The sequence below is a fragment of the Convolutriloba macropyga genome, chromosome 12 (assembly GCF_964194025.1).
Source record: "Convolutriloba macropyga chromosome 12, txConMacr16.3, whole genome shotgun sequence".
In the NCBI taxonomy this organism is placed as follows: Eukaryota; Metazoa; Xenacoelomorpha; order Acoela; family Convolutidae; genus Convolutriloba; species Convolutriloba macropyga.
In genome coordinates, this window is record NC_134479.1 from 52475668 (window position 1) to 52501926 (window position 26259).

The window sequence follows — 26259 nt, forward strand, 5'->3', positions numbered from 1 at the left end:
GTTTTCAAAACATTCCAAATTCAAACAAATTCAGAGCACAATTTTCAAAATGAAGTCATAGAAACAGCCAATTAAAAACAGCGTTAAATAAATTCTGCTGTTTCGTAATTGCAACGAACAGCATACGGCGTTCCAGTCTGCAGTTAATTCGAACTTTATTCTCAGCTTTCCTTTTTCCATTATTCCCCACCCTTCGGACTGTTCTTTTTACGTGCATTGCTGCTCTTTTTTGACGAACATGGCAACTTTTTAATCTGAAATTTGTTACTACTATTGCAGCCAAGATTGATCAGGCTGAGTTAAACATGGAGCTATGGTTTAGTGAGAGCTCCTTCTAACATAGACAGCTTCCAGGAGGCTGAAGATTGGACTGTCATTCAATGGCGTCCTTACCTAACATTGTTACTCGCACACACTTGAGTGAATAATGGTAGAAAAAAATAAATTTAAGTTAATATTAAATTCACTATTTAAAATCGTAGAATTTACAAACATTTGCAATTTGATGAAAAACCAATTGTGGAAGTTGTAATAGAATATCATAAAAACTACAGTTCATGGAAAGAATTCCTTTTTACCGCGAAATGAAAGGCTCTACTCGAATATAATTTTTAGCTCGAATACCTTTTCAGTTAGGAGTAAAATACTGTATATTCTTCATAAAAAGAATATTTATGTATATTCTTCATAAAAAGAATATTTACTCCCACTTTTTCCTCTCCTTCCAGTCAACAACAACCAAATTTGAAAATTCCAAAAATGGAAACAATTCCTTATCAATTCACAAATAAGTAACTTTTTGATAGAGCAGTAAAAAAGAACTACTGTAATCGAGTAAGTATGCATTCTGATTTCTAATCACTCTAACAAAGTGAACTTTAAATCATAGTTCGAAGAGACATAATCCATCCAAAATTGACGATCGGTGCCGGACAGAACCAAGTTGTTGATTTGCAAGTCTTTCAGATCTGGACCACATTTACCCAGAACAAATTCCAGAAGTGACTGGCTTTCAATCTGCCATCTCTTGCTCAGTGATATGTGAAGTTTTTTCAACTTAGGCAGGATATTTTCAAGGCAACTCGTGAAATCTTTGGTAGCTTCGATGGGCATAGCTGTGCTTAAGTAGTGGAGACATAAACAGTCGAGGAATTTGCTCTTGTCCAGAAGTTCTCCCAGTTGTCTGCTTGGCAGCCCTATTTTGATGTTCGATATTATCAACTCTGTCAATCGTTCTGGGAATTCTGGGGGTAGGAACTCTAAAATTAAAAAGAAGATTTATACAATCAACGTTCGAAATCAAAAAGTTTCTCAGGTTCGAATTTTTAAACCCTAATTTTATTTTTAGGCAGGAAAAAAATTTTCATCAAACGTTTTGTTCAAATTAGCATTCTATTTTATTCAACTTTCGGATCCCTGAATGTCAATTCCTTCTACAATCAAAGATTTCGAGATTTTTCGGAGGATCATCACCAATGGTTGAAATACAAACCTGGAGCATTATCATCATTGGAAGGAATTTCGCTAAACATCACAATCTGAGAATTGCGAATGATCAATCTCTGCAACCTCCTCAGGTGACTCACATTTGGAAAAAACACCAACTGCAACCCACTTTCCAGTTGAAGGAACTCGATATTTTCAAAGCACGGATAAGCTAAGAACTCGTTCCACGTACTCGAGATGTAAGTAGCTGGCTCAACTGTTTGTCTTAAATGTCCGCCTGCGATTTGATTGTTGCCTATCGTTTCTCGGATCTTAACGTCGCGGAATGACGACAATTTTGTGATTCCGAGGCATCGCTTTGGATCCTGAAAGATTTAACAATTATTTTTCTCCTTTATCGAATTGTCTATTCTTAAATCTGCTATCATATGAAGGTCCTAAAATTGGAACTACAACTAAAGTTCCGTCGCCTCTTCGGTTAAAAATAGTCTTCTGGTTAAAAGATTAAACTAGCTCGTCTAATTTAACTGGCGAAACTAGAATTCATTGCGCTTTTGATTTTATTTTTGATGTTAATAACCTAATTTTTTTGAGAAGTCATTTGAATCGGACCGACCTAAAAGAGGGTTATAACTGCTACAAATTTTGAGAACGATTAATCAACGGAAACTCGATGACTAAACGTTTAAATAAAACGGATCAACAAACTTAAAAATCCGTTAGAAAAATGAAACCTTTTCCATCAGCTGGCTCAATAATTTCAGATCGATCTCCAGCGCTGTCACATTACACAGCACATTAGACAAGTCCACACCTGTCATCCAGTCTTCTAATCTGGACCCAATCTGGAGCAGAACCAGGTGTGCCAGGGACAGAGGAGTCGCATCTGATTGGCTAAAATCAGTCAAGAGTAGATTATATTCCGCCAAATAAAATGAAATTAATAAAAAAATAACGAAACTTTATGTCAATTTCAGTTTTATAACTACTTAATGTATACAGATAATAATGATACTGTCTACAGAAATAAAACTGTTTACATTTGAATACAAAACAGAAACACCCTTTTTTTACATCAAAATTGGAACAAAAACATCCCGATTTCCTCTTATTTACGAGATTTTGGTAACTGCTTCCACCACAGACCACCGTTTTCAAGCGCCTGTACCTAAAAATAAAATATAGCCGCTAGATTGTCGAAACAGCTGCGAACGAAAGACTTGCATGCCGTATAATAAAGATAGCAACATATACAGATATAAGTTGAAAAAGTTATCGACGCCGCTCAAATGGATATGTAAAAACAAAGCGATAAACTTATAAAGCTTGTTAATATTCTTTCCACAGTAGCTTTTTAATTAGGGAAATTTATTACGTACACATATGAGTTCCTTTGACCTTAAACTAATTCAAATCAAACTTTTATAAACGATTCAGAAGTCAATTAACTCTTGAACTTAAGACACATTGGGAAAGCATAAGGCAGATAGCATTCTTAGAAACTGATTATTTGTGAAAAAATTGTAAAAAATGAAAACTGAAAATTAGTACTCAGCTTTCGCTTGTGGCATCGGAGAATTTCAGAAAATTTTAAAATATTTCTCTGTTGTCGCGGATATTACGCTTCAATTGAACTCAAACTATTGCAAAACTTAAAACTTTTTTTAAAAAAATTTAAAAGAAAAAGAAACAGTAACCAGATTGAAAAGGGCAAAATATTGATTATATTTAAATCTAGCTTCAGAAAATTACAGAGAAACGAGCACCAATGAATTGAGTAGTAAATTCAGTGAAAAACATAATAGTAATTCCAACAAAACCTCATAGCTGCATTATATTTAAAAAAATCTTGAAAATAAAGGAAAATGAAAAAAATCTTTGATTAGTTTTTTTTTAGAAAAGTCAAAAAATCACAGAAATTAAATTAACGTAATTGCATAATACTTGGCATAGAGATTTGCCAGGAACAAGAGCTCGCCAAAGGCTAGAATGTGAAGGTTATGGACACGTTAAAAACAACAAAGGCAAGGCGTCTTAAAATTTAGAAAAAAGACAGCATTTTACATTGTTTGGCATTGAAAATTCAGTAAATTTAGATCACAATTCTCTTGGAAGAAATCAAAGAGCTGAATCATTAAAATATTTTGCGTAAAATATCAAAACTGCAGTCAAGAAACATTTTTTTGAACTTCTAAAAATTGCAGGACAAAAATTTTAGTTTACCAATAACACGAAATTGAAATCTCCGACGAAGCGCACAAAGACTTAGTCTACAAAAGCAAACCAAGCAAAAATACAAATAAAGAGCTTGAAACAGAAAAATTGGATAAAGGAACCGCTAAAATCGTATCAGTATGCGTAAATTGTTATTAAAAACACATCAAAAGCAGAAGCTTTCAAAGCGTAAACTATCAAAAGTACGTTGTTATCGAAATTGATTAAAAAGTTTATTCAAAGATCCAACAATAAAGAAGTTGAAAAAAAATAAAAAATCTAAAAAATGAGCCCATTTTGCACATGGAACTCATTATTCAGCTTCAAAATAATCATGAAAAATCAATACCAGACCATTAGATATTGATTCAGCGTCAAGCAAAAAAAATTCTATCAAAAAATCAAACAAAGAAAAAAAATGAGCTAAATGAACTAAAACCGCTAAAAACGCTTATGTAAAAGCGCTACTTTCTCAAAAAACTAGTTTTTTAAGTCAAAAAGTCATTCATTCAACGCATTGCATGAACAAAAAACTTACCACGCTCTGAAAAAATTGGTTAACAAGGCAATTTTACTCACTTCACGCCCGTTGAAGAAATAGTACTCCATAAAAAACTCAAGAAAACCAATACTCCTCTTTACGTCGTGTAAACACCAAGGTCACCGCAATGTATTTCCAGTTCTCACAAGGTTTGAATAGTTTTCAATAAAATGTTTCGCAAGCTAAGACCTAAAGGTGAGGTCTCAAAACATTTTTTTATGCTATGATGACTATTTGTAAGTGATTTAGATCGACCATTAAACACAATTTTATCGCATTTAGCTACGACAAAAATCTACAAGTTTTTAGAAGCTCATATGCATACAACCCCTTTACGGTGTTGTTGTGAACCCAATTTCTGACTTTTTGAAGAAAATTATTCGTACACAGCAAGCACCTAACCAGATTTTAAATATTTTTCAAGATTTTACTTGAAGCTGCCCATAGAAAAGCACCTAATACTGCACGATTGGCTGAACAGAGCTTTGTAATTTTCGTATCAATTTCCTCGAAGACATAACTTCCCTAACCTTGTTAAAATAACGGCCGAATGATACATGTTGAATAAAATTGAATAGAATTTCAATTGCGATACCTATATACTCAAAATTGAAAACGGATTCAATTTTAGTTTGAACTAAAAAAATGTGCACAGTTTCTTTGAAATGAAACTGCAGCTAATTTTTGAAGAGCACATTTGTTTCTGTTATATAGTCTCTCTAAGGCAGAGTCTGTGGTTATCAGCATTAATTTCTAGTCCACATGGAAAACATAGCCACCGGATTGCAGGAAGAGCAGCTAATTAGACTCGCGTGCCGTACAATACAAATAGAAACAGATACGTATAAATTGAAAAAGTTATCGACGCCGCTAAAAAACTGAAAAAAACATTCAGTGACAAACTAATAAGGTTTGTTATAATTCATTAAAAGAAAGCGTTTTTATTAGGGACCTTAATTACACATTCGGAAACAACTTTCATACCAAAATCACCAAAATCACCGGGGCGTGACCAAAATCACCATGACCAAAATCATAATTTGGGGCATGACCAATATCATAATTTGGGGGCATGACCAAAATCATAATTTGGGGCATGACCAAAATTATTTCTCCAATTTGACTTTAAAAATCGTTTAAATGTGTGAATAGATCTTAAAACATTGCTGGCAGATTGCCAGAAAATAGCCGCAATAGCTTCGTAGATCTGCAGTCTCGAAAAAAAGTAAAAAAGACCAAGAAAAGAAATTTATTCTTTTCATTAAGAGCTGAGGTGTTATATTTTGATTAAGAATCTGTATAAGTCATTGCTGCCTCTATTAGCTGCTCTCAAATAACCTTCATTTAGAGTGATACACATTCGGTTGACCTTATCTCTTTGAATTAAAGTAAACAAAAGTCAATTTCAAAGTGAGAAAGTCATTTTTGAGAGAGGTAAGTCACGTGTGACCAAAAATTTAATCACGCGAATGAACAAAAAACTCGCTCCACGGAGAGTGAAAAATGACGCCACGCACGCAATTCAGTTGAAATTGCATGAACGCATGAACAAAAAGCAGATTTGAAGTGATTGTGACATATGGTCGTAGCAAAAATATTGACGACGAATTTAAAAAACAAGAGCTATTGCTTCGCGGCTATTACAAAAGACAGCGCCCCAATACAGTTCAATTCTTTGAATTGTAAAAAAACTACGTACACCGCAATATAGCTCCGCTGAGCTTACAGCTTTGCGGCTATAATAAATTAAATTGGCCTTTTAGGAAGTTCTTAGTCGTATACTTCGGTTTTGTATTCCACTTGTAAAAGAAATTTTTTTATCTTTCTTTCTATATGAATAACAGCACGCGATTTTGTCCTATTGAGCACAAAATGTTCGATGAAATTTAAACACACCCCAAGTTAGTTAGCATCAAATAATAAATGCAAGCTGCACGCAACTCAAAGCTTTCTAAATTATCTGCTTTTTCCAGAGTATCACCCCAGCCGAGCGGCGTAAAACCTCAGCCCGATCACCATTTTCCAGAGTACCGTCACTTTTTCCAGAGTACCACCCCAGCCGAGCGGCGTAAAACCTGAGCCCGATCACCATGCTTACCAATCTATTCACATTTGTTTGTTTTTATGGAAATGAGTTCTTCAAATACATTTTTGAAGGTAGAAATGATATGAAAGTTTCTGTTTTGAACCCAGAGCTCCCTTCAATGGACTGAACTCATAAGAGAACTTTGAGCTAATCGGTGTTTAAAATTGCTCCTTTTTCTACGTCTACATTTTTCAACGTCTATCTTGCAAGATTCTTGAAAGATTCTTACACGATAAGCGTTATTTGCAAGAATCTTGCAAGATAACCATCCTCGCTCGTGTTGCGTCTGCCTCTGACTCAATTTTAAGCTCAACTCTTATTTCTCACTTCCGATTCCAGTACAGTAGGGGGCAAAAGCCAAAGCAAACTCTCATGATTTGAAAAAAAAACAGTGAAACAACCATAGTTATGTTAGGTAACAAAGCATAAGTAGCTATGACGTCTAAACGCTATCATCGTACTCGAGTACTCCCCAATTTATGGTTGCCAAATATGGATGATATTTACTCACCTGGCGTATCTGCACAAGGCACCAATCAAATTGGCAATTCTGAGGTGGCTGAGCTTCTTCTGAGTAGATAGAAGGGTCACTATATCCTGCACAGGGTAGCAGTTGCCACTTATTGTGAGTGACTCTAACTGGAATGTGGCATTGGCTATCATCAGCAGTCCATTTGACGAGAATTTTTGCTCTTGATCCTGAAATAATTTTTAAAAAACGTTTAGAATATTTTAAGATTATTTAAAAACATTTTCCTAAAAAGACTCCAGAATATTCTTTCATATTTTTGTAAGAACAATCTAGACCATATATTGGAACATTCTTAGCAAATATTTTTATCAGAAGACTGCAGAAAGATTTTTGGAGAATATTTAGAAAATTTTTACAGCAACATTCTAGAACAGTTTCATCAGATCATTCTAAACCATTTTCATAAGAAAAGTCTAGAAGATGTATTGTTCTAAGAATGAAGTCTAATCAACCCTACTTTATGATGCTGTTAATTTAGAATCAAATTTCCTGTAGATTTTTCGTATGTAAAACTGTGCTGTTCTGCAAAATAAAAACAGTGAGAAAGACAAAAAAGGTCCACTCAGCTATCGTTTTTGCAGTTATTTATTGTTCCGACCCCACTTGTGGGGGGGGGGGGGGGGACTATAAGTAATGTGTATATGGGTACCTCCGCAGCATAGAGCCAGCGAGACGGTACCCATATACACATTACTCTAATTCACTTTATATATCCACTACTCTATATTCACTTCTTGTATATTTTAAATCTATCATTTCTTGTCTCACTTAGTGCAAACCACTAGTACAGAGTTAAGCTGGTAATTAACAATTATCAGACGGATAGTTCGGGTTCTATCCTCACTGACTCCAGTGAACGTATCCCAGTACTAGTAAAACTAGAGAGACCGTGTAAATAGCACTTAAAACCAACTTGCGAAAAAACTTGAACAAAAATTGAAAGAAATATTATAATAAAAATTTTCATATATCCCCCCAAATCAAAATTTAACCAATCTAAAACTAAAAAATCCTGTGTCACTTGGTGTAGTGGTTAAATTATCGAGCCTAGTTAAGTTGCTTTAGCAAACGGAAGGTTTGGGGTTCCTTGCTCACTGACTCCAGTGAACGTCCCCCGACTTTGATGAAATACTATGAAACTACGTGATAAAAAAAAACAAATTCACAGTTCTTAAAAAGGATGATCCCTGCTGTGAGACTGTATATGGGACACACTGTGATGGGTATACAATCAAAAACACTGAGATCGGTGGAAACACTGTGATAAGTGTTTTTTTTCACTGATAGAACCTAAATTCACCATTACTATTTCTAATGCCCTTATCATCAAATGGATCTATAGCTATCTTATACTGTTCCTTAGTTTCTAAATGAAGCCATTTCCTATCAATAGTATAATTAGTTACATATTTACTTACACCCCCATATATAGTATTTTCATAATCTTCCAAATTAATTTGGTTTTTAATAGTAGCTTTAGTTATACCTTTTAACTTTTTCTCATGTTCTCCTTTAACTGTAGTATCAACAGGGTTGCGGTGTAACCGATAACAATATGCTTTAGCTTTAAGGAAGCAGGCTTCTATAATAGTATCATTAGGTAATTCATCCTTCATCTTACCCAACTCATTATTATGTAAAATATCTTTTATCTTATTCATTTCAGTTTCTATACTACTATCTAAAGGAATACTTATGTTTATAAATATACTATCTGTATCTGTGTAATGATAACTACAATCTAACTCTTTCTCAAAGTAATCATATATAGCTTTATACATGAATAGTTTAGCTTTTTCTAATATAACAAGTCCAATATAATTAAACTTATCTAATTTAACATTACCTCTTGTTTTATGTACGGCTACTTGATCATCATCAAACTCTACAGAATATTTAAAACCAATATTTTCTACTAATTAAATATATCTATCTACATCATTAACTAACTCTACATCTTGTCTATTATTTACATTCTCTATTGTTTTTCCATAGAAGGCATTATTCATTAACTTAAAGAATACATCCCCAAATTTATCACCCTTAGCTTTAGCCTCCTTTCTTTTTTTAATATTAAACTCAATATACGGCTTTAACCAATCACTCTTACTACATTCTAACTTTTGCATAATTGTAATAGCTTCCAACTTCAAACCACTAGCTAAATACCAATCTAATATCTCACCATCAATTACATAATCTACCTTATCCGTTAACTTTAACATAAACTTCTCATTAGGTTTATATCCTTTCTTTTATTTACATTTTGATAATCTGTAAACTTTCCAATGTTTGCCCTAGTCTTTTCAGGAAAAAATGGATACTTGTTTGTTTTCTGTTTCAAGTCATCATTATACTTTATATCAATAGTGTAGATATAACCCTTAGTAGAGCTATAGCTAGTATATACCAGATCCCATACTTTAATCTCACCAGTAGCTAAAGCTTGAACCATAGCAGAAGCATATAATGAGTTGAAGTCTAAATATTTTAGATAATTCTCTTTCCCAGTATACTCAGGATCTATACCTTTATTCATACATTTTACATGACAATCACCTAATACTGAAGCTAACCCACCTCTAATACCATGTTGTGTTGTATCATAAATATTAACTGTATTTGCTTTATAATACTTAAGTCTAACATTAGTGTATTTCAACCCACACAACCAGGATAACCCAGGAGTAGAATATGTGTAACATGGATCTATTTCACAGTATTCTAAACACATAGCTCTAAATTTCTCAAATACATCAACTGATAACAATACATCTGTTTTAAGATACAACATCATATAATCCTTTATTGTCTCACATTTAGTATCTTTCCAACAATCAGTTGCTTGCTTATATTCTTTATCTGTAATACCACTTTGTTTCAACTTAGAATAGAATGCTTCCTTAGGTGGTAATGTTGCTTCCTTAGGTGGTAATGTTGTTGAAACAACATTACCACCTAAGGAAGCATTCTATTCTAAGTTAAACAAAGTGGTATTACAGATAAAGAATAGTAGTTTATCTATACAGTGTAGTTTATCTATACTATCAAACCATTCATATGGGAATATACCTCTACGTCTTTCTAAGACGCATTTATTTAATGTTATACATTCTTCATTACTCAATGTCTTACTTATAGCATCTAAGCTAAGTGGATGGAAGAACCTAAACATATCTAAAGCTTTAGCATAACCCATATCAATACTAATATAATTCTCATCAGTTTTAGTTAATACTTTAAGTCTAATGGGACTCTGTCCATGGTGTTTCTCAGCCATCTTCTTTGCTAGTTTAGTTATAAATAGGTGATTATCATAATTAGAAGAATTATATGCATACATTGGTACAAATGTGTTTTTAGCTCGGAGGTTACATTTATTGTGAGCTTATCCTCTAAATTTACCATTTAGATGATCATGATCTCTAACGATGTCTTCACCCAAGTTCTCATTACAATAATAACATCTACTATATAACGGAGTAATAGTCTCTTCTTTCATAGAAATATTTATACTAAATATATCTTGAAATAATTTATTATAAAGATCTACTCTATCCACAAACCAATCAACTACTTTATCACCACAGTTACATTCATACTTATCTTCTAATATATCAGAATAGTCACTTTTTATATATAAACCACAAGCAATAGGTTACCATCTTTTATCATGCATTCAAAATCATAATATATAGCAAATGGTACTCTATTCTTATAATGGAACTTATCAAACTTTAGGTAATCATCTTTATGGAATGTTCGTCTTCCTACATGTTTCTGTGTATTACATAATTCTAAATGTTTGTTTAATGCATCTTCTGTTCTAAATGATACACAACATTTTAGACATGGATAACATATATGTTTAGATGATTTTCTTAATAAGAATGATACATCTTTACATAGGAAGTAATGATTATCCCAGTATAATATATTATTTTAGAATCATTATGGTTAATTAATACAGGATTAATAGTTTTATTTTTATTTAGATTAAACACATTAAATAATATTTTATCTTTATTTAGTTCTTGTATTTTCTTTAAGTGATAATAATCATATGGAGGTATAACCCCATTTGATAATTTTATCTCATTAATATATTCAAGTTTATTATATTTACTAACTCTATTTGGATCACGTGATGCAGGATGTAGATTAGCAATTGGACACCATAGCAAACACTTATTATCAGTATTATGTATATTAAGTATATATCTAGACGTGAATGGTAACTCAGTATCACATCCACCACTTGGATAAAACCTGTGAATATACATTGTCCTTTTAACAAATCGTTGCATGCTCCATCCAGATTGATTCATCTCTTGCTCCTGCATTCTAAACTCAAGTTCCCCATTCAATAAATCCAAGTCATGTGCACCATTATATTGTCTGCTCATTAACCTAAATGTAAATTCATTTTCTTCTAACTTATCATCTGTAGGTTTTGTATACTTAACTACATCAAAGGTATTGAACTTAATATGGGGATGTATGTTATGCAATGACTCCAATATATTCAAGAATTTAGGATCTTCATAACTACTACTTGTTATAATCAATTGATTATACTTCATGTTATGATCCAAGCCTAATTCATTAACTTTATCTCGCCACTTCTTATCAACAAGTTTTTCTGATTATTATTTTCTTTATGTTCTTCTGATTCATTGTGTTCATTTTTTTTGTTATATCTAGTATTACATATATTGCAATATCCGTCAGTTATATTTTTATTATTATCCTTATCCTTATCCTTATCAGTTAAACTGCTCAACGAAGTTGTTTTGCAAATTCGCAGATCCTTTCCCTCTACATTATCCAGATGCATCTTTGTTTTCAAATGTTGATCCACACTATATTGACTTAGAAAAGTCTTACATGTTACACAATCAAACCTACTTCCATTCTTTATTATTTCCCCATTAACTAGTCTTACAGTGTTCCTATGTTTTAATGTTGTCACATGATTATTATTAGCGGTATTATTATCTAGATATATCTCACAACTATCACAAAACTTTATTCCTTCTTCAGGATACTGCTCATCTAACTTTTTTTCTATATCATTATTAGTAACTTTTATTCCCTCATCCTTAGCTTCCTCAATAATTTTATTTCTATTATATAGTCGTGCATTCTTTTTATGTTTAAGTGATTGAATATGTCTGTTATAATTCTTTAGAGTTAATTCTTCATTACATTCTTCACTTTTAAACTTGTTTGTTTTAGGCTTTTGTATATAGACAAAATCATCGGATGAATCTCAGTCTAAATCTGAGTCCTTATTCTTATCAGAATCTACATATTTATCCTTATCAGAACCTAAATCCTTATCCTTATCAGAACCTAAACCCTTATCCTTATCAGAAACTAAAGCCTTATCTAAATCTGGATAATATTTTGCTTCAACCTTTCGCAATGACTCACGCATATCTTCTTCTCGTTGTTTTAATTTAGTAACCTGTTTATCACGCGACTCTTAGTTCTTCAATTATTTGATTAAACCTTCTGATTGATTCTAAAGATTTTTCTAATTCTACCTTTTGTCTTTCCTTATCTACTGGTTTGATTTCTTCCCTTGGTTTGTTATTTTTTTAACATTTGGACTGCCACACTAGTAGAACTAGATGGAGCTTGTCCATGAGATTGAGCTTGCTCACTTTGAGATTGGACTTGACCTCTTCCAGTTAGAATGTTCCCGTTGTTTTCCTGCACATTCAATTTTATATGACAAATTTTGAAATCATATTATATATAAACTTTTTCAATACTATAAAAATGATTATCACCAAATGTGATAAATGTTAAAATAAAGCTTGGTGTTGGAGTTGTGATGAATGCCAAAGTAAACTTTTATCATGTTTTGTATGTGATGAAATTATAACACAGAGAAAGACAATCATATGAGTAAGCATTATAAAGATCCAGATCAATATCTAACATGTCATAAGTGTAAAGTAAATAAACATATCTCTCACTATAGATTCAAAGATTACACTTGTAGGATATGCTTATATCTCAATAGATATAGATTTGGTCACACTAAAGAAGGATTTAAAGAACATGCAAAGAAACATAATATCAGCGAAGCTGGTTCCCAGATCAAAGTTTAGTCCTGTTAAAATGTTACTTGCGTTCCCGTTATTTATTATGATTATACTTATTATAATTGTTTAATGGAATAATGATAAATATTCTGATTTAAGGAAGAGATTTAAAGGATATAGGAATGTTGTACCAGAACCATTTGAAATGAAAAAACATAACTTTATTATTTATGGCCCATCTAATTCTGGTAAAACAACTTTTATAAAAGATTATTGTGGTTTGTATGACACTGTTAATGTATTCTGTATTGATGGTAATGAGTGGAAGGGATATAATGTATATGGTGTTGATGATTTAAAATTATTAGGTAATTTTGATAGTTTTGCTAATAGTCTTATTATATTTGATGATATGGGAGAAACGATTAGATTACCAGCTATAGACTCATTGTATTCTAAAGGTAGACATCACAATATTAATATAATATGTGTAGGTCATACTGCAGCAGATTTAAATACAAAAGCAAGAGATAACACCCCAGCTATATATATTACTTTAAATAGTTCACAAAAATTCTTTGAAAGAGTGCAAGAGAAGTTTAAAATTGATTCTAATCTATATAGATTTAAACATTATAACTATGGTGTAATAATCTATAACACTATTAGCGACTATTATATTGTATTAGATAAAGATCAAAATATTAAATATGATTCTAGAACATGTGATCTTGATATTGAGAAGTATGTTGATTATACAGAGTTTAAGGAAAAAGAATATAATATACTAAGTAATTATTTGACAGATAGAATGATAGAACCATCACATATTAAACCAAAGGAGTTAATGTTCTATTTTAAGAATATTTAGAATTTAAGGGAATACAAATCAATTAATTTATATAAAATATATACAAATATAAAAAGTGTACTTAGTGAGATACATAGCGGATATATAGTTTTGGGTGGCGCAATTAGTTTGTTTGGAATTGGATATAGTTACTGTCAAAGTAGTGGTAATAATAAGGATAATAATATTAATGGTATAGATATAATGAAAATAGATGAGGCAAAAATTAAATTAAAAAATGGTAAGAATATGTCAATAGGTTATGGCATGACCGATAAAAACAATATTGATCTCAATGATCCATTTACTATAGTAAGTGCTTTAGCTAGTTGTCTTGTAGGTATTTATGCAACTCATAGTTGTATTAATTCTAAATTCAAAAATGAAGGTAATATGTAGAGAATGTAATAATAAAATTGATACTAGTAGTGGTTATCCAGAACATGAACTAATGGATCATTATAATATTTCACATAAAAATTTAATGGGAAGATGTATGAAATGTACGTATAAAACATATAGTGGTTATCACTTTTTCGATAAATGTAAAGTTAATAAAACAGGCCTTATAACATCAGTACATAGTTATATTGACTATAACGATAATATAGATGGTGATAGCAATGATAACATTGATAACAATAAAGATAAAGATAAAGATGATTTAAATAAGGTTTTGAATGAACTAAAATATAATATTATAGAGAATTTGAAAGATTACATTAAAAATGATTTAAAAATAGAAATTATAAATTAGATAAAAACAGAAAATATTAATGAGATAAAAACAGAAATTTTAGATGATTTAAAAACAGAAACTAATAATAAGAAGAAAAGTAATGAAACTGATAATAAAACAACTAGAGTTTGTTGTTTATGTAAAATTGAAAAGAATAGTGATTGTTTTTAAAAAACTGGTGGTTTATGTAAAGAATGTTGCTCAGAGAAAATTTCATGTCCCTCATGTAATATTGTTATAAATAGATCTTCTCTTAACAAACATAAAAAAAGGGTTCATAACATTCAATCTCTAATTTCTAACAACATCTAATAAAATGATTACAAATTACAAAAATTACATGAGACTACATGAGATTACATGGATTATTATGGATTATATAGATTATTATAATCATGATAATCTATATAATCCATAATAATCCATGTAATCTCATGTAATTTTTGTAATTTGTAATCATTTTATTAGATGTTGTTAGAAATTAGAGATTGAATGTTATGAACCCTTTTTTTATGTTTGTTAAGAGAAGATCTATTTATAACAATATTACATGAGGGACATGAAACTTTCTCTGAGCAACAATCTTTACATAAACCACCAGTTTTATAAAAAGAATCTCTATTCTTTTCAATTTTACATAAACAACAAGCTCTAGTTGTTTTATTATCAGTTTCATCACTTTTCTTCTTATTAGTTTCTGTTTTTAAATCATTTAAAATTTCTGTTTTTATCTCATTTATAATTTCTATTTTTAAATCATTTTTAATGTAATATTTCCAATTCTATAATATTATATTTTAGTTCATTCAAAACCTTATTTAAATCATCTTTATCTTTATCTTTATTGTTATCATTGCTATCACTATCATTAATATCGTTATAATCAATATAACTATGTACTGATGTTATAATGCCCGTTCTATTAACTTTACATTTATCGAAAAACTGATAACCACTATATGTTTTATACATACATTTCATACATCTTCCTATTAAATTTTTATGTGAAATATTATAAAGATCCATTAGTTCATGTTCTGGATAACCACTACTAGTATCAATTTTATTATTACATTCTCTACATATTACCTTCATTTTTAAATTTAGAATTAATATGACTATGAGTTGCATAAATACCTACAAGACAACTAGCTACAGCACTTACTATAGTAAATGGATCATTGAGATCAATTTTATTTTTATCTGTCATGCCATAACCTATTGACATATTCATACCATTTTTTAATTTAATTTTTGCCTCATCTATTTTCATTATATCTATACCATTAATATTATTATCCTTATTATTACCACTACTTTGACAGTAACTATATCCAATTCCAAACAAACTAATTGCGCCACCCAAAACTATATATCCGCTATGTATCTCACTAAGTACACTTTTTATATTTGTATATATTTTATATAAATTAATTGATTTATGTATTCCCTTAAATTCTAAATATTCTTAAAATAGAACATTAACTCCTTTGGTTTAATATGTGATGGTTCTATCATTCTATCTGTCAAATAATTACTTAGTATATTATATTCTTTTTCCTTAAACTCTGTATAATCAACATACTTCTCAATATCAAGATCACATGTTCTAGAATCATATACAATATTTTGATCTTTATCTAATACAATATAATAGTCGCTAATAGTGTTATAGATTATTACACCATAGTTATAATGTTTAAATCTATATAGATTAGAATCAATTTTAAACTTCTCTTGCACTCTTTCAAAGAATGTTGTGAACTATTTAAAGTAATATATATAGCTGGGGTGTTATCTCTTGCTTTTGTATTTAAATCTGCTGCAGTTTGACCTACACATATTATATTAATATTGTGATGTCTACCTTTAGAATACAATGAGTCTATAGCTGGTAATCTAATCGTTTCTCCCATATCATCAAATATAATAAGACTATTAGCAAAACTATCTAAATTATCTAATAATTTTAAATCATCAACACCATATACATTATATCCCTTCCACTCACTACCATCAATACAGATTACATTAACAGTGTCATACAAACCACAATAATCTTTTATAAAAGTTGTTTTACCAGAATTAGATGGGCCATAAATAATAAAGTTATATTTTTTCATTTCAAATGGTTCTGGTACAACATTCCTATGTCCTTTAAATCTCTTCCTTAAATCAGAATATTTATCATAATTCCAATAAACAATTATAATAATAAGTATAATCATAATAAATAACGGGAACGCAAGTAACATTTTAACAGGACTAAACTTTGATCTGGGAACCAGCTTCGCTGATCTGGGAACCAGCTTCGCTGATATTATATTTCTTTGCATGTTCTTTAAATCCTTCTTTAGTGTGACCAAATCTATATCTATTGAGATATAAGCATATCCTACAAGTGTAATCTTTGAATCTATAGTGAGAGATATGTTTATTTACTTTACACTTATGACATGTTAGATATTGATCTGGATCATTATAATGCTTACTCATATGATTATGTCTCTCTGTGTTATAATTTCATCACATACAAAACAATGATAAAGGTTTACTTTGGCATTCATCACAACTCCAACACCAAGCTTTATTTTTACATTTATCACATTTGTTGATAATCATTTTTATAGTATTGAAAAGGTATATAAATAATATGATTTCAAAATTTGTCATATAAAAATGAATGTGCAGGAAAACAACGGGAACATTCTAACTGGAAGAGGTCAAGTCCAATCTCAAAGTGAGCAAGCTCAATCTCATGGACAAAATCCATCTAGTTCTACTAGTATGGCAGTCCAAATGTTAAAAAATAACAAACCAAGGGAAGAAATCAAACCAGTATATAAGGAAAGACAAAAGGTAGAATTAGAAAAATCTTTAGAATCAATCAGAAGGTTTAATCAAATAATTGAAGAAATAAAAGAGTCGCGTGATAAACAGGTTACTAAATTAAAACAACGAGAAGAAGATATGCGTGAGTCATTGCGAAAGGTTGAAGCAAAATATTATCCAGATTTAGATAAGGCTTTAGTTTCTGATAAGGATAAGGGTTTAGGTTCTGATAAGGATAAGGATTTAGGTTCTGATAAGGATAAATATGTAGATTCTGATAAGAATAAGGACTCAGATTTAGACTGAGATTCATCCGATGATTTTGTCTATATACAAAAGCCTAAAACAAACAAGTTTAAGTGTGAATAATGTAATGAAGAATTAACTCTAAAGAATTATAACAGACATATTCAATCACTTAAACATAAAAAGAATGCACGACTATATAATAGAAATAAAATTATTGAGGAAGCTAAGGATGAGGGAATAAAAGTTACTAATAATGATATAGAAAAAAAGTTAGATGAGCAGTATCCTGAAGAAGGAATAAAGTTTTGTGATAGTTGTGAGATATATCTAGATAATAATACCGCTTATAATAATCATGTCACAACATTAAAACATAGGAACAATGTAAGACTAGTTAATGGGGAAATAATAAAGAATGGAAGTAGGTTTGATTGTGTAACATGTAAGACTTTTCTAAGTCAATATAGTGTGGATCAACATTTGAAAACAAAGATGCATCTGGATAATGTAGAGGGAAAGGATCTGCGAATTTGCAAAACAACTTCGTTGAGCAGTTTAACTGATAAGGATAAGGATAAGGATAATAATAAAAATATAACTGACGGATATTGCAATATATGTAATACTAGATATAACAAAAAAAATGAACACAATGAATCAGAAGAACATAAAGAAAATAATAATCAGAAAAAACTTAATGATAAGAAGTGGCGAGATAAAGTTAATGAATTAGGCTTGGATCATAACATGAAGTATAATCATTTGATTATAACAAGTATTAGTTATGAAGATCCTAAATTCTTGAATATATTGGAGTCATTGCATAACATACATCCCCATATTAAGTTCAATACCTTTGATGTAGTTAAGTATACAAAACCTACAGATGATAAGTTAGAAGAAAATGAATTTACATTTAGGTTAATGAGCAGACAATATTTTGGTGCACATGACTTGGATTTATTGAATGGGGAACTTGAGTCTAGAATGCAGGAGTAAGAGATGAATCAATCTGGATGGAGCATGCAACGATTTGCTAAAAGGACAATGTATATTCACAGGTTTCATCCAAGTGGTAGATGTGATACTGAGTTACCACTCACGTCTAGATATATAGTTAATATACATAATACTGATAATAAGTGTTTGCTATGGTGTCTAATTGCTGATCTACATCCTGCATCACGTGATCCAAATAGAGTTATTAAATATAATAAACCTGAATATATTAATGAGAAAATTACCAAATGGGGTTATACCTCCATATGATTATTATCACTTAAAGAAAATACAAGAACTAAATAAAGATAAAATATTACTTAATGTGTTTAATCTAAATAAAAATAAAACTATTAATCCTGTATTAATTAATCATAATGATCCTAAAGGATGTAATATATTATACTGGGATAATCATTCCTTCCTATGTAAAGATGTATCATTCTTATTAAGAAAATCATCTAAACATATATGTTATCCATGTCTAAAATGTTGTGTATCATTTAGAACAGAAGATGCATTAAACAAACATTTAGAATTATGTAATACACAGAAACATGTAGGAAGAAGAACATTCCATAAAGATGATTACCTAAAGTTCGATAAGTTCCATTATAAGAATAGAGTACCATTTGCTATATATGATTTTGAAATCATGATAAAAGATGGTAAACACTTACCTATTGCTTGTGGTTTATATATAAAAAGTGACTATCCTGATATATTAGAAGATGAGTATGAATGTAACTGTGGTGATAAAGTAGTTGATTGGTTTGTGGATAGAGTAGATCATTATAATAAATTATTTAAAGATATATTTAGTATAAATATTTCAAAGAAAGAAGAGACTATTACTCCGTTATATAGTAGATGTTATCATTGTAATGAGAACTTGGGTGAAGACATCGTTAGAGATCATGATCATCCAAATGGTAAATTTAGAGGATATGCTTACAATAAATGTAACCTCCAAGCTAAAAACACATTTGTACCAATGTATGCATATAATTCTTCTAATTATGATAATCACTTATTAATAACTAAACTAGCAAAGAAGATGGGTGAGAAACACCATGGACAGAGTCCCATTAGACTTAAAGTATTAAATAAAACTGATGAGGATTATATTATTATTGATATGGGTTATGCTAAAGCTTTAGATATGTTTAGGTTCTTCCATCCACTTATTTAGATGCTATAAGTAAGACATTGAGTAATGAAGAATGCATAACATTAAATAAATGTGTCTTAGAAAGACGTAAAGGTATATTCCCATATGAATGGTTTGATAGTATAGATAAACTACATGAAACAACATTACCACCTAAGGAAGCATTCTATTCTAAGTTGAAACAAAGTGGTATTACAGATAAAGAATATTAGCAAGCAACTGATTGTTGGAAAGATACTAAATGTGAGACAATAAAGGATTATATGATGTTGTATCTTAAAAACAGATGTATTGTTATCAGTTGATGTATTTGAGAAATTTAGAGCTATGTGTTTAGAATACTGTAAAATAGATCCATATTACACATTCTACTCCTGGGTTAACCTGGTTGTGTGGGTTGAAATACACTAATGTTAGACTTAAGTATTATAAAGAAAATACAGTTAATATTTATGATACAATACAACATGGTATTAGAGGTGGGTTAGCCTCAGTATTAGGTGATTGTCATGTAAAATGTATGAATAAAGGTATAGATCCTGAGTATACTGGGAAAGAATTGTCTAAAATATTTAGACTTCAACTCATTATATGCTTCTGCTATGGTTCAAGCTTTACCTACTGGTGAGATTAAAGTATGTGATCTGGTATATACTAGCTCTAGCTCTACTAAGGGTTATATCTACACTATTGATATAAAGTATAATGATGACTTTTTATATGGGGGTGTAAGTAAATATGTAACTAATTATACTATTGATAGCAAATGTCATCATTTAGAAACTAAGGAACAGTATAAGATAGCTATAGATCCATTTGATGATAAGGGCATTAGAAATAGTAATCGTCAATTTAGGTTCTATCAGTGAAAAAAAAACACTTATCACTGTGTTTCCACCGATCTCAGTGTTTTTGACTGTATACCCATCACAGTGTGTCCCATATAAAGTCTCACAGCAGGGATCATCCTTTTTAAGAACTGTGAATTTGGTTTTTTTTAATCTCACTTAGTTTCATAGTATTTCATCAAAGTCGGGGGACGTTCACTGGAGTCAGTGAGGAAGGAACCCCAAACCTTCCGTTTGCTAAAGCAACTTAACTAGACTCGATGATTTAACCACTACACCAAGTGACACAGGAAGTTTTAGTTTTAGATTGATTAAATATTGATTTGGGGGGATATATGAAAATTTTTATTATTTTAATATTTCTTTCAATTTTAGTTCAAGTTTTTTCGCAAGTTGGTTTTACGTGCTATTTACACGGTCTCTCTAGCTATACTAGTACTGGGATACGTTCACTGGAGTCAGTGAGGATAGAACCCGAAATATACGTCTGATAATGGTTAATTACCAGCTTAACTCTGTACTAGTGGTTTGCACTAAGTGAGACAAGAAAAGATAGATTTAAAATATAAAAGTGAATATAGAGTAGTGATATAAAGTGAATTGGAGTAATGTGTATATGGGTACCGTCTCGCTGATTCTATGCTGCGGAGGTACCCATATACACATTACTACTATATACTCAAATGGGTTTTTTTTGTTCAGTCAATTTTGGCCGATCGATATATTCGTCGCAGAGAAATGTGAGTGGTATCATTAAAAAGCTGGTCGAGCGTAGAATTCAAAACTAAAAAGATTTTTTTGATTTTCGTTTTTTTCGAGGAGTTATCGAGGATTGAAGTTTTTTGTGTGAACACGCGATATTTGTTCACTTTTAGTGTAATTTTTCTCCAAATTAAAATATTTTCTATAAAAATAGTATTTCAAAATTAAATTTCACGCCAAAAAATGGACCAATTTTTTGTTCCTAATACACTAAAGGCGATAAAAAAGACTAGTTCTGGTCTCATTGGGAAGTTCACTATCAAAAAAAATCGAATTCTATTTGAGAGCTCTTTTTTTATAAAACTTTTCTTTTTTGCTTTTTTAAGTCACCTAGAGACAAGTCACTTTTTGTATCAAGGTTCAATTAATGACAAACCTCTTTTACAGTCAAATTAAGCCCAAAGAACAAAAAACATCGTTTTCAAGGAATTGTTCATGTTTTTTTTTGGCTTCGATTCTGAGTTTTCATATGAAATTTTGAAATTCTTTTTGAGGTTTTACTATTTTTTGGAGTCCTATGGCATGGATTCATTGACTAACAGTGCAATATTTTCCATAATGAGCATTAAGTTAACAAATCTAGTGCTTTGAGGGGACAGCTAATGGCTGTTTAAGACTTAAAAAAGAACTTTTCTATTTTTTTTGAACATTAAAGAATAAAACTTATTATCGTGAACTGTAAGTCAGTCCAGGAGTGACAGCACCCACTTCCTTCCTACTGCAACCAAATTTAACCTGGTTGGCGGTTTTGTCTTCTAAGTATTGGTTATATGACTTCAATGACAAGATTTCAATTTTTTTGAATTTTTTTTTTTGGTTATTTTTTTATTGTTGTTTACTTTTGAACTCTTATCCCATTATCCAAACGTTATATACATTGTCGAAATATTATTTTAATCCCATTGGCTTCAAGAGGACGTTCAGTGGATCACAGATAAAGTTTTCAGCAAAAAGCTAATGATTTAATTGGCTTCGATACTTTCTTCTCGCATTTTTTTTTACCGAATTTTGGTTTTTACCTGTTTTTGTTATTGTTTTGACAGTCATAAAACTTATTGTGATGTCATGTTAATTATCTATGCTTAAAAAACATCCTTTTCCTCCCATAGGGTTATATGTGAGCGTAGATATTGAGCTCCGTTGAAAGATTTTAATTTTAATGGCTGTTAAGAGTTTAAAATAAATTTTCGAATTTTTTTTGAATATTAACCAATCCTAAACTTTTTTCTTGAACTGTTGGTCAATCTCAGTACTATCTGAATCTTTTTCCGTTCTTCAGCAGCCAAAATTAATCTGGTTAGCGGTTTAATCTTCTACCTATTAGTTTCAAAACTTAAATGCCACGAGATTTCATAATTTTTTTTAAAAATTTTTGCGTACTTTTTTTTAATTTTTGGATCCTTTTGAAATCTTATCACATCATCCTACTGCTGATGGTCCCTATTGTTTTAGAGATAAAGTTCAACGGATCGTAGATAAAGTTTTCAGAGAAGAGCTTATGATTTGAATTGCTTCGACGTAATCTTCTGGCAATTTTCTACTGAATTTTTGGTTTTTGCCTGTCTCTGTTGTCGTTTTCATAGTCAATAACTTGTTGTAAGGTCTTAATAATGAAATATGATTGTCAAACAAACTTATTGTTCTGTCGAGGCATTATTTAGCGTATTTACTGGCTTGCGTTGAAGGCTAATGAAATTAATTGCGTTGATAATACGTGCTTTCTCGAAACTTTCGTTGTTCTAATTTATTTGTTTATGTTTGTTGATTCTTTGAAATTATATTGATAAATAAGAGAAATCCCACTGCTCTTAAAAATTGATTAAAACAGAAGAGTTCTGAATAAAAAGTTCATTTTTTAATGCCTTCGACACTTCTCTCGCTCAATTCTTTCTTGAATTCGCTGTTTTTGTTCTTTAGGTAGCCTTAAATTGCTGACAGTTCTCATAGGTTTCTAATTGAGCATTGAATGGATGATGTTAAACGAAGCAGTTTATAGCGAATAGTCTTAAAGTTTATGATAATCATATTGAAGTTTTTTCAAACTTTTCAGTTTTTGTTGTTCTTTTCGTCAAATTGTAACTTATTTTCCATCAATGAGAGGTCCCATCCAATTTCTTGTTTTTCAAGAGATAACTTATCTATTGACATTATTTGTCAAACTGTTTGTTTTGTTATATGAGTTTTATGAGTTTTTTTCATCAATTAGAGTCACATCCAACTTCTTGTCTTCCAAAAAACATATCTACTGATATTATTTGTCACCGATGCTTTTTGTTGGATAATATGCGTTTTTCTGAACGTTTATTGAGTGGCCATTTTTTGTGTTTCTTTTTCTCTTCTTTCAGAACAATCGCGTAATAACAGATCCCAATGTTTTTCAAATGTGGCGCAAGTAAACTTATTTAATCTCTCAGTTTAAATGCTTCAGCCGAATCAGTAGAATCGAACAATTGAATTGAAAATACATAATATTCATATGATAGCTAATGACTTTAATGGTAGCAATAGTTTGTGTTTTCGCAAATCGTTTGTAATTTTTTGAGAGTCTCTTTAGTTCGCTTCTATGGCTTAGTCTAACCGAAGACAAATCCTTTCGGTTGTGTAATGAGTTTTTAGTAATTTATTAAGGATTATTTAGTTAAAAGCTAATGATTTTTAAGATTTTTATAATTTCTTGGTGCAAAAAATAATGATTAATTTTTTTAGGTTTCGCCTCACTGTTCGTTCTTATTGTCGACTTGTTACCCAGTCTCATTAAGAAAATTTTCCATCTGCTGTATTGTTAGAAAAAAGTAGACTTGTGTAGTTAAGGTTTTACCTGACTGCACTTTGACGTTGTTACTAGGTGCTTTTAATTTTAGATATTCCGTTTTTGGGGTGAAATTTTTGTTTGTGCTAATTTTGTTTTTTTGTCTCTTAGTCTCTTTAATGTCAGATCACGTTGGCGCTGTAATGAGGCATGGCATTATGTGATTCAATTCGTAGATAAGTTGTGTAACGTTTGCTTCAAACTCAAACACCTATTTTTGTTATCTCTTCATTTGGTTGACAATTTAGTCAAAAATGTAGATGAGCTCGGGTCGGAACATCATGTGCGAACGCACATTAACGAGCCGCCTTGTTAATTAAGAAACTAAATTTCCTACTACTACTCCGAATATTACGTCTGAAAACAAATTAGAAGAGCAATAGATCAACAAAATCAGAGCCCCAAATTAAATTTTTCCAGAATAACCTTTTCAAAATGAATAATATACGCAGCTACAAACTACCGTATATTAGAATCTTAGCCTTCTGGCTGTTAAATCCCAACATTTCACAACAAAAGTCAATGTTCAAGTCATGAATAGATGAGCTTCCGCTAAAGGAAAACAACCATCAGAATGTCGCAAACGACTTGCAGACCCCAAAAAGACACAAACCGACGAATAAAAAGAAAAAGTACAGCAGAATTTAAATGCAGACCAAATTTAGCATGCCAACATTTTAACAATTTCAAGGTTTTCAATTGTGGGCTTACGAGGGATAGTTGAGGAGGCACAATGATAAGGTTAGTTGTTGGGGTAGCTTAACTTTGCATCAATTGGACCATAAAAATTTTTTTCTAAAAAAATCGATCCCACATCGTTTACCCAAAAGCAATATAAAAGAACGATCGAATAAAATACAATATTACATAGTTTACATGTAATTACAAGACTACATGAATTGTTAAAACGATGTTCGAGAATTTTTTTTAAAATAGATTAGAAAAGGTATTAACCTGTAAATTGAGTTGTTTCAGCTGTGGACAATTTCTAGCTATGATTGTAATGTGTTCGTCGGTGACACTTCCGAAGGAGAGATCCAACTTGTGCAGATTACGACAGAAGAAAGTGATGAAGGCAATGTCTTTCACTTCCAACTCCCATCTACAACATTCAGGGATCTTTTCCATTACCCCTCCCCCCCCAAGTATCATTGTTTAAATAGGATAAAAAGGTCAGCTTTGAGGTTGCAAATAACTGACTCCCAATTTTTCAAATTTGATCTCAGAACGTCACTAAAAATCAGTCCGATTTACTTCAGCAAGAATCAACATTTCGGATGCCCCCACCCTCATTCGCTTGCAAAACTTAGTTAAATAACACGGGTTTCTTCATGTATCAAACCAGGGTGCATGAATTATCTCAACCGATGTAAACTCAATTATTCTCATCCACGGAGGCATTTACAACAAATTTTCAAGAATTTAATTGCTTCTTCATCAGCCATCAAATCACTACCTGCTTAAGTTGAGTTCATACAGTGACCTCTGACATCTAGTGCCCAAAGCATCTATGATAAAGGTCAAAGGAACATTGTGTCTGTGAGCTCTTAGCTTGTTCAGATCCAACTTAGTCGTCGATGTTGTGATCAACATGCAAATTTCATTTGCGGTCAAAAGGTTGGACCCGATGGCGTCCAGGGAAAAATACTGTTCTAAGATGTCATCTATGATTTCGCCAGGCACTGGGTCGAACAGGTCGTATTCGTGTTCGTATAGCTGTCCGAAAATTGATCTGGATTTGACTATTTGGGTGACAACTATATCTCGAAGAGAGGGGAAAGAACGAGCAGCTGGGGCCATTTAGCTCTGAAAAGTTTTTTTCCAAGGAATGCAAAATTATCAAAAATTACAATCTCATTAAGCCCATTGCTCCAACTTTAATCGATAACATGGTTTATTTATTTAAAACTAAAACCGAATTCGAATTCACGAAGAATAAATATAGAAATCATTGCTTCGTTTTTTTTGCGCCAAATATCAGGTTACATCTAATAATTTTATTAGAGTGAATAGAGAACAAAATGATTATATCTGAGTCGCATTCTGAATCCAACCTCAGCTCAAAAATTTTAGGGCTCGAAGGCTTATTAACGAAAGAACTGTGAGCCTTACTTTCATCTGAAAT

General features: G+C 31.0%; 1 protein-coding gene across 1 annotated transcript; it reads right to left on the reverse strand.

The window, feature by feature from the left end:
• Positions 1–445: 445 nt before the first annotated feature.
• Positions 446–25973, reverse strand: LOC142351178 (uncharacterized). The gene is made up of 6 exons (XM_075403298.1): positions 25591–25973; positions 25089–25236; positions 6799–6986; positions 2181–2340; positions 1493–1811; positions 446–1259 (listed from the first exon to the last, which is right to left on the reverse strand). Exons 1-6 carry the CDS (start codon positions 25932–25934, stop codon positions 859–861), a joined length of 1560 nt encoding a protein of 519 aa, XP_075259413.1. The 5' UTR covers positions 25935–25973; the 3' UTR covers positions 446–858.
• Positions 25974–26259: the final 286 nt, after the last annotated feature.

What these genes read in the sequence shown, in the direction of transcription:
- LOC142351178 (XM_075403298.1), bottom strand. Translation starts at nt 25,934, where the DNA reads ATGGCCCCAGCTGCTCGTTCTTTCCCCTCTCTTCGAGATATAGTTGTC. An exon ending in TGAAACAACTCAATTTACAG is followed by an intron (nt 6,987 to 25,088) that starts GTTAATACCTTT and finishes AAATTATTTCAG; the next exon opens with GATCAAGAGCAAAAATTCTC. An exon ending in CAATGATGATAATGCTCCAG is followed by an intron (nt 1,260 to 1,492) that starts GTTTGTATTTCA and finishes TTTTAATTTTAG; the next exon opens with AGTTCCTACCCCCAGAATTC.